The sequence below is a fragment of the Polypterus senegalus genome, chromosome 16 (assembly GCF_016835505.1).
Source record: "Polypterus senegalus isolate Bchr_013 chromosome 16, ASM1683550v1, whole genome shotgun sequence".
NCBI classification, from domain to species: Eukaryota; Metazoa; Chordata; class Cladistia; order Polypteriformes; family Polypteridae; genus Polypterus; species Polypterus senegalus.
In genome coordinates, this window is record NC_053169.1 from 58,677,405 (window position 1) to 58,696,118 (window position 18,714).

The following is an 18,714-nucleotide window of genomic DNA, read 5'->3' on the forward strand; positions in this document are numbered from 1 at the left end:
ATTCTAGATAAAGCCGATGCTATAGTTAATATAATAGCCTTTCAATTTACGGGTTTTAAAGTAACTTACAATTCTAAAATTATGTTTTGACTATTATATCTCCTGCATCCCCGCAACACTACTCTGGATTAAGCGGGCTCGAAAATGATATGACACGATTTAGAAAAATACCATACACAACCAGTCCTAAGAAGTTAAGCAGTCGTATTTGCTCATTTTAACCTTGCTTAATCATTTTAGTATGTCCCAAAGTAAAAGGATATCGCTTCCTGTTTTTAACTTTTACTTTTATTATTTCGCTTAATATGTAGCCTTACCTAACACATATACATGCTAAATGAAGGTTCAACACCAAAAGGCTGAGCCACTAATTTGGCCCTTATAATATGCAATTACATATCTCTTTTGTGTTTCTCGATGCGCACTGACATCGCGTTTCATGAACTACTATGTGTGAGAATGCATTCATTTCTGGGTCTCCTTTGAAGTCGGTGAGCCGTAGCTTATCTGGATAACTCGGACACAAAATGTTAGACGCATTGCCTATATAGGGCAATTAAATTACAGTGACGCTTTTGCAAAACGCATAGTATGTTATCTTTTTTTCGTTATTAGACGACTATGTGCAGTTACATACAGAATTGTACATTGGCTTAGAATAAATTAAAGGAACGAATGAATGAGTGAATGAATGAATACTTAATTCTGAGAAAATATCTGGAAAAAAGTTATGTAATGCTTGCTCCAACTATTAAAAAATATTTAATACGTGATTAACGACATTGTACTGTTCACCTAAGTTAACTAATCTGCAAACGAGTGGCAACAATCTGACTCCATATCACCTTCCATCACTGCTTCCACCAATTATAAGTAGTTGAGTAAAGCTACCTTGCCTTCTGTTGCATTCTAAAATGTTTTAGTTCACTAAAATCATAACGGCATTCAAGTTTATACTTCTGTAAATTGTTTCTAAAATACGCCATCTACTGTCAAATTCTAATCAATGATGCAAAACAATAGTATTACTTTAATACCAGTATTACGAAACTGCGTCAAAAATGAAGACGTTACGTAGACAGCCTATCCCTGATCTTTTTCTGAAGTCATTTACTGTATATGGAACATGTTGACTAATACTTTTAATTGTCGCAAGAGGGGGTAGAAGTGCTTCAGAAGTGCTGGGCTTTGCAAACTTTTGCAGCAGCGTACAGTTTTTGTATTTCCTTCTTAGTTCTAACAAATGAATTGGCAATGTTTTGTTTTATTATATTTTCATGAAGGTCGTTTTCCATAAATCACAGAAAAGCTTTGCTGCACATGTGATTCTCGCCATCCCAGCCGAAACAGTGTTTGGCTAATATAAAATAGCCGATCATGACACAAACAAGCATTCATATTTTACCGATTAAATCCTTCGCCAGTAAGTCGACAAAATGAGTATACACAAAAACAATCGAACGAATTCTCCAAAGTTGGTGCTAAGAATAAAGACATTAAAAAATTTTGAAAACGGATTAGGGTGCGACGTATATTTCTGCAAATAATGCAGTTGCAATTATTCTGCGTGAGTTTCCTATACGTCAATAATGCGAAGTGGAAACTAAAAGTAATCCATAACCAAACCGTGAACTTCAGAATATTGTGAAACATTACACTGTAGATCAAATTACATTTGAAATAATACATGTATTACAACAGAAAATCTGTTTTTACAGAATTAATATCTACAGTTTTAGTTTCGGGGAACAACAATGCAAAGTATGAACGTGCTCTGATATTTGCGTGAAATTTAAGACATCGATAATTATTCAAGACGAGCGTGAAAATGCTGCTCGGGGTTCACAGGGCAGATTTCACCACAAAGCGAAATGTGAAGAACTCGGAGCTACGTCGCCCACCGCTGAACTTTACAGGTTTTTACCATACTGCATTTTATTAACATTTTTATCGTTACAGCTAATCGAAGTAATCGTCCCTCGTCATCATCGACTGTACAGCAGAAATGTATTTCTTGGCTGTTAGTAAGTTCTACGGACCGTTACCCAAACATAAATGAAGGAATGCATTAATTTGATTCAGTGTACTTGGGGAATATATGTGGCAATTTGTCCAGATATCCAGTACATTTAGTGGCTTACGAATACATTTGTTTTCAACATTGTAACTAGTAAATAACTATATTGTTAAAAAGCATCTAACAAAACTTGAATAACAGAAAGGAGAAGAATAAAAATTAACCATAAATACACGTCAGTCTGACGACTCCCATGGAACAAAAAATCACGAGATGTAGAAATACACCGCAGGGCATTCATCACAGTGTTATGGAAAAGGCAGAAGGCAGTGTTCATAATGAGTAACACAGATTAATTCATCCAGTAATGATGCATTACACTTTTAAACGAGGATCTTTATTTAGTTTACTGTAACTTTGCAAAATACGATTAGAAGTGTGGAATTGTTCATATAATTATTTGAGGATCTTTATTTAAATTATGCTTATTCGCTAGGCATCATTAATAACGTAATAAAAAATTATACTAACTTTGTCATCCACGATTTTTGATAGTTTTTCATTTGTATTTTAACAAACATGTGTTATATATATTTTCTTAATAATATAAAAAACTTCGCAAATTATAACTACATCTTCAAAAATATTATAAATAAACCATATCCCGTTCCAAAGCCTGCTAAATTCTGAGCAGCGGGCGGGGGGAGGGGGGTGTGTGTGTTGGGGGAATTGGAGGGGGGTATGAAGCGTATCCCATCCCATCGCAGGCTGGACAAACACACACACACACACCCCACAGTAGGACTATTTTAGTATCCATTTATAAATTAACTGATGGGAATTTTTTTATCTAAATATATTACTTTGAAATAAATTACAGCTTCAGTTTAGACCCACAATTACTATACGTAAAACGTTCCATGTGTTATTTTCCAAGGCAATATTCCTACATATTTGACAGTTCAACTAGGAAGGCGATTATTTGATAATAATGTAAAAATTTAACTTTTAAAGCAAAGAATATTGCATCCGGCAAGTTACTGGCCCACTTAATTCACCATAGGAATGGGGGAAGGAGCGCTGGAGCCTGTATTTGCGTCAAGGTAAGGAGCAACTGTGGACGGTAGGTAAAGGTAAAGATGAATTCATACTTAAGTGCAATGTGTTTATCATCGATATCAGTTCCAGTAATACATAATGCACTGTAGTTAGTGACCCAATTCATTAGTGCTCGTTTGACTTTTAAGTAGTTCATAACTAGAAATCATTTCTGAAGACACCTGCATAGTTTCGCCATCGGGCCTGCCAAAATATACTTGATGTTATTTTTGAAGAATTAGGTGGACATGACTGGCGAGCTTTTTTGGGCTAAATGACCTGGTCTCATCTAGATTGTTCTAATATTCTAATGGTTTAATCTTTCATGTACATTGTCTGCATCACAAAGCGAGAAACGTTTCCCGACATTTCCTTGGATCGTATTCCTGTTGGAGCAAGGTCTATGCGGAGTTTGCCCTGACTCTCTGTGTATATTTACATTAACTGAAAAATTGTCATCCCGCTTAGAGCTGGACTTCGATGCACACCTACGTCTCATAACCCATAATAGAATGTCCGTTTTGAAAAATGGATCATAAATGAATTTTGACCAAATCCAAAAGATTGACCATTTTGGTTTCGTTTCAGGACGCCGCTCTTGAAATGTGTGCCTCATGTCGACCACTAGAGGGAGTCACTGCACAGTTTGAAATTTTCCATGAGAGGTAAACTTAAACATAACATTCTGAATGTTAAACTAGACTTATTTTGGCATTGGGCGGAACTGTTAATTATTTTTCTTCTAAATAATCTCAGACTTTGCAATCCACAAAGCAGGCATTTTGCAGGTACTTTTGAGGGGATATGTGATCAAAGCTAAAACAAGTTTTGCTTACTGCCTGCTCTCACAGAAGGAGGTATTGTTTCAGCCAAAAGACAATATGGTAACAAAAAATATCTACTCAATTATTTTATAGGATGTTTATAAATACATATTTACTTATGTTTACTGGTAGTTAAAACTTAGTTTGATTGTTAAGTAACGACTACTTATTTAGACATACTATATGCATATTCACCTTTACTCCTGAAATAAAGCTATCATCAAAATATATGTCGTATATAAAACTGCGGTCAATTCTTATCTTCATATTAAAACAGCCTCAGCAGTACAGTTAATCGTATTTTCTGTATTGTATAAAATGCGACTAAACATCGGATTTTCCAAATTGAATTTCTTGATGCCTCTCCCACATATTGGATGTTTGCTTTTGATTCTATGAGTCTTCCGTTTTGTCATATCGCCATTATGTCTAAAGTACTCACGGAACTTTGTGATTTGTCGCAACTAACTTGCCCTGATTAGTGTTTCCGCCACCCCTACACCTATAACCCCTCTTCGATACCCCCTCCCCCCAAGAGCTGTCTTTGTTAGCCATTATAATACTTTGAAATTTGAAACGGTTGTGAATTTTGTGTATTATCTGTTACCTCCTGGAGAAAGAAAATAGTTTTATTTCTTCCAATTTCGTACATTACTTCAGACGGCCACACGAAAGCGCTGTGAAAGCATTCATTAAGTAAGATAAATGTCCAGCTTGTTGCGATCTATGAATACATAAAATAGTAACTGGATCTCGCGAAGTTACTTGCACAGATGTAAAAGTAAGCTGTGTGTACAGTCATTTTCTGTTCCCAAGCATTCTCCACGATTTATACTTAATCCAAAGAAGTTTATTAGTAAACACGTTATGTATCGCATGTGTATCATCTAATGGGTCACGCGGTTACATTTTCGCTGTTCTCTGTAATACGCTAACAGCCCATATTGGGGGCTTCCTACCTAGAACTCGATGCTGCCATGATAGGTTCCGCCCTCCCTCCTTTAGGCGGGTTCAGGTATGTCCAAAGACATTTGAACAGGAATAACCGATTTAATTAGCTGGAAGTTTATGAATGACTTTCTCTTTTACGTTTTTAAAAACCTATTCAACAACTGGTTGACGGTTTAAAAGTAGATAGAATGCATAGAACTACAATGTTTATTGGGCTTTGTATATTAAATATCATCTTCGACGTAATAGAGTCGTAAATTGACAGCTGTACATCCTCCTTTAAATTATAAGAAACTTATATTCAGTAAGTTTTCAATGACTAAGGCACGCATCAGTACAATAATTAATGATGCGAGTTTTCAAGGCAGTTATAATGTAATGCTATAAACAACAATGCCATTCGATTCATAGCGTTTATTTTATGGGATCGAGGAGATTCAGAATTTGGTCATTGCAATCCGACTTCATGAGAAACTGACATAGCTGTACGAATTCCTGTTTAAATGTTAACCTAATATTAAAAAAAAAGCTTCTCCTCCGCCTGACCACTATCCGTTTTAGCAACGCTTTTAATTAAGTGACGCTCTCAGGGCAAAGCTTTGAAGTATAGGATTAGATTATTAGCATTCATGGCACGGATTTTTAATTACTCTTACTCTTAGGCGTCTTTTTCCACGTGCCATGTACATTATATTGTCACCTCTCGATGTACGTGTGGTTAGCATTATTTTAACATGAAATTATCCAATGATAATATCACATTTTTATTTATTTAGCATACTTTTTGAGCCTGGGATACTTTCAGTTTAAAGTGCCTGCGGACATTCAGCGGTTAATGCTGTGGTCAGTACACTGCGGGGATGAGCTGAGGCTTTGGGCGCATTATCAGCTGGCACACTAAATAGTTGCACCCGATGTTTAAAAAACTGTAAATTATATATATATAATATACTGTATTAAAAACAATGTATTTTAGAAAACAACACTACAGCACAAGAAGGTTCAGTGAAAATAAACAGACCCTGAGTTACACATTGCAGCAAAAAGAACACTTTCATCACTCCGATCGGGTTTGTCGAAGTCAAACTCGTTATACACAAAAAAGGTAACGACTGCATCCAGATCGTTTCGCTATAAATGCACCCACTTCAAGTTAATCATTGAAACGACATAATGTGTGAGACAGCAGGTAAAAACATCACAGGCATCCTTACATCTAAATGTGAACAAGAGTTTGTAAGCTAAAATACATCTAAAAGAACCATGGGGAAGTGTGCATTTGTTTTCAACTGCTTTTAGAAGTAGATTGAAAATCAGATAATAATTTTACATTTACTTCCATTAACAGTAGGAAAATAATTTATAATCATTTTTTTTTTAAATTATTATCGGCATGGATACACTTTAATATTTCACAGAGGTTGAAAACGGCGCTTGTAAAACGTTCTAAGGGGAACTATTGCTAGAATGATTATAATATTACCTCGATATGTATACAAATGTCACTAAGGCTGTGCATGGCCATTTCCATTAAGTGTTGGTATATTAATGATTCGTAACTCCACACTTCGAAATAAAGAGAACAGCGTTTTTGCATTTTAATGTACAGAAAAATGTGATTATTGAAATTAAGAACTTCAGATTGTCGTCAACAAAGTATTTTTGTTCTTTAAAGTGTTATTTTTGTATTAATGTATATGCACACGCTTTATGAGTCCGTTTTTTAGCATTCTGCTCCACCCCGTGGGAAGGCAGCGCTTCAAGTTTCTTCGGATTTCTTAGAAATACATCAGTATTTCACTTCTTCGGTTGACATAGAGAACAATGATTATACGAGTTCAACTGTTGAGGTATTTGAGCAATGTTTTAGTTTTGTTTATTTTCAGTGAAATATGCAATTAATCTTCAGAATAAAAATCTACTGTTGCTATACAAGATCTATCTGTCTGTCTAAAGTGATGAGAGCAAGGAAGTACATTAAACATACATGAACACATGTAAATAAATAAAATGAACTTATAAGTTGAAATATCCTTTGCAGCCATAAACTGAACAAAAATAATAATTTAATTCCCCAGAAATGCCCTATAGTTTCAATACCTGATATTGACCTCTCTGGCAGAAGAAGGCATGTTTTTTGTAAATTTTACCAGTGGCTTCCATCAGCAATGTCTTCTAAAGGCTTTGATGCTGTGATGGTTGAGGGCTTTGTTGGAAGTACTACTCATTTCAAGTCTCCCTTTTTTTGATAAGATTTAGGCCTGGATTTTGACTTAGCTGTTTCCATCAATTCATTTCTTCTTTTTGAGTTATTCTGTTATGGATTGGCTAGAAATCGCAGAACCGTGGCCCTGTTGCATGGTGTATTTTTAATTCAGATTCTTGACACATAGCTGTTAATTTTGCTGAACCATTCTGTAGTATATTGACAGAGTTGACAGCACACAACCCAGAATGTGAAGAAGCAAGATTTCCAAACCACGATATCGAAGCCACCACATTTTCAACTGGTGTAATGTACTTCTCTTCAAAGGCAGGTTTGATTTGTGTCAAACATGACATTGCAGTAAAATACTTATGCTTTGACGTGTCTGTCCAGAGTACATTGTTCCAGATGTTATGTTCGAGAAACAAGTGATCTTCAGCAAATTTGTACACATATATTGTTTTCTGAGATTAAAATCTTCTTTTTCTGGCTTCCCTTGAAAACAACATACAAACAATCTCTTTGTGGCAATTGATCCACAGAACTTAAAATTGATGGTAGCTGTGTTTTATACTCTTGATGTTAATCTTGAGTTCATTAATACCTCCTTGTACATCTTTATGTCAGCACATGTTCTGTGTTTGGTGGTAAGGTCTGATCTTAATAGTTTGCCGGTGATCTTGAATTTTCTCCATTTCTGAGTAATCCATTGAATTGTGCAAAAGTTCACTTTAAATTTCTTTGAAATGCTGTTGCAACCCTTCTCAGGTGCATAAAGAGCAGCTATCTTTTTTCTGAGAGATTCTGGAAGTGTCATTCATCTTGACATGTATGTTCAAAATTAAACTTTCCCATTTTTCTGTTAATATGCCTTGTTCAAACTACTTTCTACTTATTTGGTAATTACATCTGGATTGGTGTACTTGACGCAATCTCTAATCATTACAGGGACTGATGAAACAAATCATTTTTATACCAAAGATAGATCTGTCTATCTGTAATGGTTCCACAGAAAACAGAACATAAATGTTTGTCAACTACTACATCTGTCCTTTAGATGGCGGCAAAACACCAGTTTAATGGTTTAAAATTCACATCCTGTTTAAAAAAACAACTGATTTCAGACAATAAAAGGCAATTAATGAAGGATGCGCCACATATAAGAGACTGTCATAATTTACCATCTTCATATATACTACAGTTACATGAATATGAACATTTGGAGCCATAAAAATGAAAAGTAGCCAAAGCTCTAAAGTTACAAATAAATAAACTCAATTAAAATGAAATGTTGCTTGAAAACTGGGGATTTTCTTCCTAATACTTTTAAATAGCTGGGATATACAATACATTTAAAAAAAATACATCTAGTTTTGATTGGCAAGAAAGATATTAACTGCAAGGCTAATTATGTCATATCATGTGCCAATGTTTTAACTAATGGCACTTTTATAATATTGCACAAATATACAGAAAAATAAAAGACAACCTTGAGTCATAACACTTGTACAATGCAGAAGTTCAGAACTCTAATCTAGTGGGGGAACTCTTTCATTCAACAGATAAATGGTTGGCATTCCCCAGTGTACCATCTTGGCCTCCTCATTCATCATCATAACAACCGTTTAGTGTAAAATTAACAACAACTTAACTACTACAGCAATAAACATGGTTATGCATTACCACAGGCTGATAAAGATTGCTTAGTGAAGCCAACAAAGTGTACAGAAGACCTAGCTTGTTTGGAGTTAGCAGGCTGTATTAGATTTAAGCAACCAGATTTCCGAAAGGAAAAAACAATACACAAATGAAGTGTTCTTTGTGGAATAGTTATGGTAATATACACTGTCTTCTTTAGGATCAAGAAATCACTCTATACTTAATTCATATTAACAACAAAGCTGACAAAAAAGTTAAACAATTTTATACCATGTGAAGGTATTTAATTTTCTTATATTTTACAATACAAATGTGAATACCTAAATACTCAAACTACTTTAAAATATAAACTAGGAAAAGGATACATTTCCAATAAACCTTTGTTATTTTTAAATGAAAGAAAGAGCCTGAAATTGCTAAGGTTTATAATTTCTCCCATAGCCAAGTAATCCCTTTGATTACATCTAATACCTGCCAAAACCCAGATGGTATGGCCACCCATCTCACAGTGTGATAATACCACATTGTGAAATCTACCCATTAATATTAATTGTCAGCCTGTGAATCTGTCTGAACTACTAAAGCTTGAAATTCCCTTGAAAAAAAGCAAAGCCTGACTTAGCAGGGATTTTAAGATAATTTCAGACTTTTTATTATTATTAATTCGGCACACCTCAGTGGTTTAGGGGAAAATAAAACTGATAGGATTTTTTTCATTAAGTTTACTTAAATATTAAACAACATGCAATTTGATTATACATAGTTTTTGGTGGGAAATGTTAAACATGCATGACACTTGCAACCCAAAGCAGTTTTTCTTTGTTTAAATTCTTCAGTTTATTTGTTTGTGCACATATATTTAGAATGTACTTTTTAAACTAAGTTTAACAGGCAATAATGTCTCGTTTTATTTTAATGAACTAATGGTACATGCTATTGCTAAACAACTTTTTAAAGATGTTACTATTACCATCACTTTTTGTTTCATATTACTAGAAAAAATGTCATCAGAAATAATTAAAATAAAACTAATTTTTTTTTGCCATTATAATAAAAACATTTGCAAAAATTAGGATAATTTTGCTTCACATTAATATAATCAGTTATTACCAAGGTATGGGCTTTGTACTGAGATGACCCATTTTATTATTATTATTAATGTTATTAATAATAATAATAATAATAATAATAGGCCTTTCCCACAATGGGTTAATTAAAACAGAAGCCGGCAGATGAGGCTATGGGGTGTAAAACAGCCTTGTGTTATATTTTACTCCAACTTCATCAACAGAGTAGCCTAGGGGGTATAAGCATAATAAAATTCCAGTATCAGTATCTTTGGGGTTCTGTTATTTTTAGTCTATGGTAATAATTTAACCCTAACAACGGGACCAGACTGATTTAATTCTCTCCGGAAAGGTCAGTAGAAGGCCTGGCTGAGCTAACCTCAATGCTCCCCATCTGTCTGCACTTGAATTCAGACACTTTCAATAGTGCCTTGTGTGCAAAGAACCTGACACAAATAAAGTGAAGTGGTCTGGGACTAAAATACAGAGTGTTTCAAAGTTTTCACCAGTAAAATGACCAGAGGGTTTTTTTGTAACAAAAACGCAAAGTCCTGAATACATGGGCCAAAATGTCGCAATAAATACTACTTTGTCGGACATTTAAAATGATTATTTAAGCTGCACGAAAATCAGTTTACATTTTTTTCCAAAGGCAACTCTTTCATTTCCCCAAAGAGATTTGCTTCTGAGTTAAGCATTTAGACATTAGTGTGTTAAACCTTTCACAGCGCATGAATTGGGTGGGAAAATGTTAATAAGCTTGCCCACTACAACACTCACGTAAACGGCCAATCTCTCACCCTAAAATAATATTTATATGGAGTTAATCGATAACTCTCACAACTCTTTAGGAGACGCATACACAAATGGTTTCCAATTGTGTGACAACTAAATTAATTTTCTAATAAATGCATACCGTTTTGAACAGCTTAATAATGTATTTTTTTTTCTTTTAATCGGAGAATGTAGGCCTATTTAATATAACACAGACTTTCTCATTCTTTTCCGGGTATCTTCAGGCAGCTCTCCTAGACTGCACGTAAACATTTGTAAACATTCAATTTGAATGCAAAGTTAAAAATCCTGTTTCACAACTTAAAAAAAATATTACCTGAGCAATAAAACAAGGCAGTACTATGGCACATGAGCTCATAACATAAGCTAAACAGACAAAACAGTCCTTGTAACCTTTCTGGCCTGAAGCTGGCTACTGAACCATGTTCGCGCCGGGCAGACACACGAGCGCAAGAGACCGGACCCAAATCTGTGAATCAGTAAACGAACGAGCTAACCTGTAATCTCCAGGTTGGGTCTTCAGTATCACTGCATTCGTAATACATGGCTTATAGCAGATAAGTAGCTATTACAAATCCCCTCCCTCCGGTTAATCAAAGTCATTAACGTATCTTGCATATTCTTGCAATTTTTCCTGCTGCGTATTCCGGAATGAGGTATGATCGCACAGAGTGCCAAAATTCTACGTTTTAGGATGTTCAACTTTCACTCCAGTATCACACGAAGCATACAGATAATAAGAAATTGATACATTGCTGCTGTACTGGGCATGTCGTGCCTAGGTTTAGCGATGTGAGCGATTGTTAAAAATAGTGTTACGACTTGACATTTGTTAAATACCACTATTTTTTCCAAGTCTTGGTAATGATACCACACTGACCTAGCGAATAACTCAATGTTATACAGCACCTTTGGAGTAAGTGTGATCATAAAGAAATTATGATCATAAGTGCATGATGGTGTTACATCTAGGAAACATATACAGAATGTTTGAATTTGAAAATAATATATTGTCCAAAGATACTATTTAAGACAATGTTTTGTCTCTACTAGATTTTATGATTGAAAGAGCTTCAAATCCCCTAACGATTAAAAAATGATGGCATGACGACTATTTAAACTGAAATGGACGTTGAATACCCGTAAAAAGCTCTTGTTAAGTACACTTTCATTCAAGTCATAATAGCTAGGATTTAAAAAGGCAAGAGGAATCTATAATGGTCAGCAAAGAATTCATTTCATTGACTATAATTAATGAAGTAATAGGGGACTTTAACACGCGCCCAATCCAGGCGTTCTTAAGCTTTACATTGGGGGGTATATTAAAGAACGTGTGAGACCAGCGGGTACGCGTGTTAGTTTGAGCATGTCTTTTCCTGTGCATGCGAGTGGAATGGAAGAATGGGGTGTGTGTGTGTGGTGGTGGTTGGTGGGGGCGTGGGTTTGTTAGTGTCTTTATTATTATTCTATAATGTGTGTGTGTGTGTTGGTTGGGGGTAGGGGGTGACTGGCTATGAATTGGTATATTTAAGTAAGTGCTGTATTCGTAGGGTTAATTATGCTGGGCTGTCATATTTTACCGTCTACATCCACTTTCACAAAAGTAATTAGGCTCAGAATTTCACTGAAGCTGACCATTGACCCTTATATGTCTATAATTCTGGAAAAAAGCGGCCGGTCTTTATGCAGTATGCTATAGTATGTAATTAAAGATTGTATAAAGTTAAAAAAAATCTTTCTATTTAGTGGTTTTTAACGCATGGGGTAGTTTTTTCCCCCTTTTACAATTAATCGCGTTTATAAAAATTCTGTTGTTTGATTATTTAAAATATTAAAAAAATCGTAATATTAACTAAGAATGAAAAGACATTACAAAGTATTAATTGCTTCTGATTTGTATCGCGTTTTATTATCACTACTGACTGCAGCGACTTTGCTACCGTGCGAAGCTAGGCGTTTACTAACACACTGGATGCAAAAATTATGCCCCAGTCCTTTCAGACGATCCGCTTAAATGCAAACAAGTTGTGACTGATAAAACAATGACCAGAAAGAAAAATGTCAACGACATTGGGCTTAATGTTGGAAAAAGAAATGAATAAAGCGAAGCAGAAAGAGAAAAATGACAATGTGTTGAGCGTTGATTTATTGCATAAGCCTCTGGTCATTTCCATATATTGAAATGCGCCCAAGCGGCCAGTCAGTCAATTTTCTATAAGCGGCTGCCCATGGATCCAGCACGTGACTCTCGCTCGCTCTCTCTCTCTCTCTCTCTCTCTCTCTCCCTTTCTCTCTTTGGTCAATCGCGTCGTTTTCTTCTGCAAAACTGATCAATCCCAGACACTCTGTACAAATGGGAATCTGCCGCTTTCGTATTCTTTTTGTTTAGTATGCAGAGTTTAGGTAGCCTCCCCCACTCCCCGACTACACTAACAGTCAATGGAATTAATTCGAGTAACACATCCGAGTTCGAAACTAAGTAAATAAATAAAATAAACGTATTGCAACGAGTAAACTAAACGACACGTGTAACCTGTGCAGGGACATAACAATCTATCAAAACTATTATAATTGGCAAAACAAAGAAAGTATATGTTTATCACGCAAGCATCATCTCTGCTCTGTGAAGTACATATGCGTTTACAGGGCATGCTACAGGAAGATGGTACAAATAAAAAGCAAATACAGGCCTCTGCATTTAATTTTAAGGACAGTACAGTGACTTGATTCATGTTCACATCAGTCGCTTGATCATTTGCATACACTGAATTTTGCTGTCCGCATATTGTAGCCCGCATATTGTATCCCTAGAAGGAGGCGAGGAGCAGGATAACGCCTTTATCACCGGTGTCTGCGAAGAAAGGGGCAGGAAAAAGAGAGAGAGAGAGAGAGAGAGAGAGAGAGAGAGAGAGAGAAACAGGCTGCCACCAGATGGAGAAGGGTCTAGGGAAAGGTCAAGGTTAGCACAGCCTACTATTGAATGGGCTGCAGCCTCACAGATAGATCTCTGCCTTAGAGGCACCCACTGGGGCTTCTCACAATCAAATCTAATACAAAAGGCAGTAACAGAAAGAAATCGCTTCATCTGAATGCTAAATTTGTTATTAGAACACATTGGTAAAAGGGGAGATTCATACTCGTAATCCTAAAAAGGCTCACCATTTGTGATTGAATGAAAACCTATTAAATGTTGATTGGACAGCAATAAAGTTAAGTGGCCTTTTATGGATCTGACTAACAAAGTAATTTTTAGAGCCCCTTGGCTGCATTAGAAAATAATTTATTTTCATTTTTTTAAATTCTAGATACTTGAGGTGATGTAAAAGTATCTATCTATCTATCTATCTATCTATCTATCTATCTATCTATCTATCTATCTATCTATCTATGTGCTTGTGTGTGTGTCTGTCTTTCGGTCGTCTTCTAATTGCAAACAATCTCATATAATGCGTGCATCTTGAAAGACTGACATGACAAGCAGAACAGGTTGGTAGACTGAGCACAGAGACAGATAACATCAAACAGCCCTCTCAATTTATTTACCCAGCAGTTTTTGTGAGAAGTTGCTGTTTAGACTACTGGCAGATATGCGTTTGGAAAGTTGCTGTGAACAAAAGAGATACAAACTCGTACATTTTTATATTTTACGCAATTCCCAATTCTTTGATTTCTAAGCTGTGAGAATATGTGTTTGCGTATACAAATCGGTGCACATATAAAATGTATATTTTGTTTATATTGTTATCTGCGAGCATTTGTATGGGCAATTCAAAGCGGTAAATGAATGGTTTTTATAAGAACGTCTATTTAAAACCGTTTCATCCACCCAGCAGCGCGTCAATAACGGGTACTATGAGTAATTTAATTCCATTATCTTAGTAAACAAAACGTTTGAACTTCATCTTTACTTCAGCATTTATCCTTCAAGTACGTGGTCAAATATCGCGTTAAAAGCAGTTATGAAGGTCGAATACTTTAGAAAATTAAATCATTTTAGCAAGTAAAAGACACAGTAGTAATCTTCAGCTTTAAAGAACGCAATTGCTCAAGTACAAGACAATTTATTTATAAATCAAAAGTCGAATACAGAGTTCAATTAGTGAACATACAAATCATGTCAAACGTTTACGATTGTTAAAACATTCCAAGATTATACTGGAACAATATAAATTATGTAAACGAGTTTATTCTTATAACTCTTAATTGTAATTTCGAACAATACTGTATACGCATATGGGCTTAGCAGATACGTTTGAACTTACCGTACTCAAAATTTATGCGGAAATAGAAATTTAACCCCTTAAAAACCACGAGTAATCTTTGGGAACATATCTGCTTTCCAGTTACCACTCAAGTAAACTGCGGTTAATTTACTTTCATCTGCAATTTACTGATCAATCAAATTTCCTTAAAAATCTTCTTGGTGAATATAAAACTACAAAGACTCAAGATTAAGACTCTTAATAAGTAAGTAAATACATAAATAAAAAGACAAACTTAAATAAATGAATAAATAAATAAAAGGTGTTTGGACTAAATTGCAATCTGTAACTAAAGTCGACTGATACATACCTTCCCAATAAACTTCGATAAAAAGTACCACATACACGCAGACAATTAATCTCGGAATAATTGCTTTGGTTAACGCACACAGCCACGCACTGCACCCATAGTACACGCAAACAATCTCGCCTTTTGAAGAACTCGCTCTGTAAAACAATACTTTAATGATGTAATTAATGGGATCAGAAAACACTTATTTATTTAATTTTAAACCACGTGCTTTTGTACGAGCCAGGAAGATTTAACGCGACGTTATCACCCGAGTTTTCTAGTAGGGTCCTGCCAAGCTCTGATTGCTACATAACTCAAGACTGGCCAGTTTTGTACAGATTCATACTTTTAAGTAACATACACATTTTAATAGTAGTTAACATTTTTGGTAAACAATATTTTGTCACACTGAATAAAAGTAATTCTGACGCTTTGAACTGAAAAAAATGGATTACATTGCTGTATGGGCTTGGGTGGGTTAAACCTTGGCAATTAATGAAGTTAGAATGTACAACGCATATTCATGGATATCTTTGAATACATTATGTTTGGAAGGGTTGAATGAAGTTTTAAGTGCTCCGTGCCTGGTATTTTGAGAGGACATTTACAAGTGACATGCAGCATTGAAATTTAACATGCAATTTTATGTTTAAATAACTGTCCGCGACGAACACTATAAACCCTTGATTAGGTCATTATAATCTCTTTGGGTTCGAAACAATTACAGCCACATCAAAGTCCAGTCCTTTTTACGATATATGAGTTCAAGTCACCTTTACCAGAAACGCCAGACATACAGAATCTGAGATGTTAGTTTTTCTTGCTGTCAGGTAAAGCATACCTGACCACTATTTATAGCAACTTTATTGTGCATCGTTATTATCGAGTATATTTTTAGTTATTACATGCATCAGTATGTATTTAAATATAAATGTCTCGTCCGTCCTTTCTGTTTTAAGTGCATCATTATTTGTTAGTTAATAAACTATATGCAGAACAACGATGTATTAAAGTGCAAAAAAGCAGAATTTAATAACGTAAACATCTTTTGCACTTTATTTTGAGATCGTGGAGAGCGAACTTTCGATGTTTTCGACTGTTATGCTCGTCTTTACCTCCATGAAAATGAACATAAAGGAATTCTTCAACGTACGTAGACACAAGAGATGCCCATGAAAGTTGTAGAGCCATGTCCTTCTGCTGAAGAGATGTCGCTGCAACCACTCCAGCCAAAAACATAGTATTTCTGATATTCAATGTCAGGGCAGCTTATATAAATTGTTAACTTGCTTGATGTGACCTAATATTAAACCACTGTGTCGATACATCCCAATGCCCCCTGTATCTGTACAATATCAAAAGTTCCACCTCATTGAATGAATGTTGATTTCTGCCACGTGGAAAAGAAAACAAAACAGGAGTCATAGAAACACAGTAAAGCACGCCCGAATGGCGAATAACAGCAAATGGATTCGGGTTTTCTTTCAGTTTTTAAGAAAGGGTAAAATTAATCTCATTGTTTTCAAAGCCGTCGGGCAGCTGGAAGAAATTACACTCACGTTTTAAAGAAATACAATGCAGTTCAATCTTTTCCAATTAGATCTTGTTTCGCGTTCATTTTTACCAGTTACGTCTTGTCAAAAGCAAGCCTGTCCAATGTATTGATGGTCAGTTTTAGGTTAATGCAGAATATGTGTTTTATAACGATTTCCTCTTATTTTATTGTATCATTGCGAAATTGCGAACACATTGCATTTTATTGTATCTGAGCAATGTCACCGTCGGTGATCGTTCATTTAATTGATGAATCCATAGATATATCTAGATATAGACAGATAGACAATGTGTTTGAAAAATTAGATAAAATACTTTATACAGTAGATAGATAAGTTACATACTGTATCACTGATTTGTCAAACAGACCCATCGTTTACATTAAACAAGCGTCTTTATGAAGTGCGCTGTCTTTTCCCTTATTAACAAGAAACTTTTGCCTCCCTTCGTCTTTACCAAAATAAGCTCCACTTGTAGTTTCTCGCAAACTAACCTGTTCAGTTAGATCAACATTTTTCTCAGCTGCTCCAGGGTTTGTCTCCACCGCTCAGCTTCCTCCCCGATCCTCTCCCTCTTCAAATCCCATTGATTTTTTCCCCCTTCCCCTTTGTATCCCACCCCAGCTCCGCGTCTGCCTCACGTTTTCATTACAAATCGCTCTTGTGATTCTCTTACATAGCCACTAGTCTTATTACTTTTTCTATTATTACTTGACTCGGTTATTTTCGGCGCTCCGCTTTAATTGAATACGCGGTGCACTTCTAAGCATGCACCTTACAAGAAAGGACGCTTTATTCTATTGATTGCTATTTTTCTTCTTCTGGTTTCTCATCTTTAGACGTTTCAAACTGCAGCTTTAAATTAGTGTCCTGACACACATTTCTAAATGCAGCCATGGACTGACAGCAAATAAAACCTGTCAGCGCTCTCTGCCTCGGCACTGTCCACCTTTAAAGTTACTAGACGCACCCCAGCATACCCACGCCTTGTTACCCCCGCCTATCCGCTGGCGACCCGCCTTTTCAGCCCCGTGCATTTCTATGACCTGTTGTTACAGCTTTCGATTTACAGCACTGGATCCATCGAGTCTCGATAAAACTATTTTAAGGCATCCTATAGGTAACTCGAAATATTTAAAGTGTACTGTCCGGCTTCCAACGCGTGTCGCGCAACCCTTCACACACACTTGCTTAAACTTTGGCTCGCTCGCGCTGGTCTGACAGTACTTCTTTTTAAATCTTCTTTCCCCTGTGCTTGCTGCTTTGTGGCCCACGGCTTTTATTTACTTATTTTTGTGCACTCTGGTCCGTGCCCAGGTCCCTGATCAATGTCCACTGCGACAGCTTTAATTAGACTCTTTTTTCTGCTTGTATGTCCAACCCCCTTATCCGTTGTCCATTGGCTTCTCTTGGTCTATTTTTCACGTCCAGCCCCCTGATCAATGCCCACTGCAATCATTAGACAGTTTTTTTTCCTCTTGTGCCTCTTGTCCAGCCCCCTGATCTCTGTGTCCATTGGCTTCTCCGGGTCTATTTTTCATGTCCAGCCCCTAATGAGTGTCCATTGGTTTTGTTATCTGCATTCCCTCCTCCTCCTCTCTTTCTTTGCCCTGCCCATGTTTTGTATGTCTGTGTCCATCCATCTCCTGACGTTCAAGTTCGCAGGGACGTCACGTCCGCACTTGAACTTGCAGCTCAGGGGGGCTTTTGCCATTTTTTCATCTCTCTCTCTCTCTTTTTTCAAAAAAGCCATGACGGCTATCCCACAATCCATCTTCCCTGCGCCATCTTTGTATTATTTCTAATTTATTTTGGATGTCAAAGGCATTGATGAAGATATTTTCTCTGGAGTCTCCTTTCTAACCCGGCTCTCCCGATGTGAACCGAGCTCAAAGCCACCACCAACCACCATGTCTCGCCGCAAGCAAGGCAAACCCCAGCACTTAAGCAAACGGGATTTTTCGCGTAAGTAATGTGCACAAAAATCTTC

At 36.1% G+C, this 18,714-nt stretch overlaps 1 protein-coding gene and 1 long non-coding RNA gene across 3 annotated transcripts in view; one reads left to right on the forward strand and one right to left on the reverse strand.

Annotated features, from left to right (window-relative positions):
- The window catches only part of LOC120516834, an 82,515-nt gene that overhangs the window by 62,520 nt on the left and 1,281 nt on the right, over positions 1-18,714 (reverse strand). Inside the window, exon 1 of one of the 2 annotated variants that reach the window (XR_005630926.1) lies at positions 17,219-18,372. The exons of the other annotated variant lie outside the window; for it this stretch is intronic. This is a non-coding gene — a long non-coding RNA (uncharacterized LOC120516834). Of the gene's footprint in view, positions 1-17,218; positions 18,373-18,714 lie in introns of those variants that run through there. 2 annotated transcript variants of the gene reach the window in all.
- The window catches only part of bcl11aa (BAF chromatin remodeling complex subunit BCL11A a), a 111,248-nt gene continuing 110,934 nt past the window's right edge, over positions 18,401-18,714 (forward strand). The window contains exon 1 of the mRNA XM_039738790.1: positions 18,401-18,689. Within this exon, the coding sequence (XP_039594724.1) occupies positions 18,635-18,689 (55 nt within the window). The 5' untranslated portion in view covers positions 18,401-18,634. The remainder of the gene's footprint in view (positions 18,690-18,714) is intronic.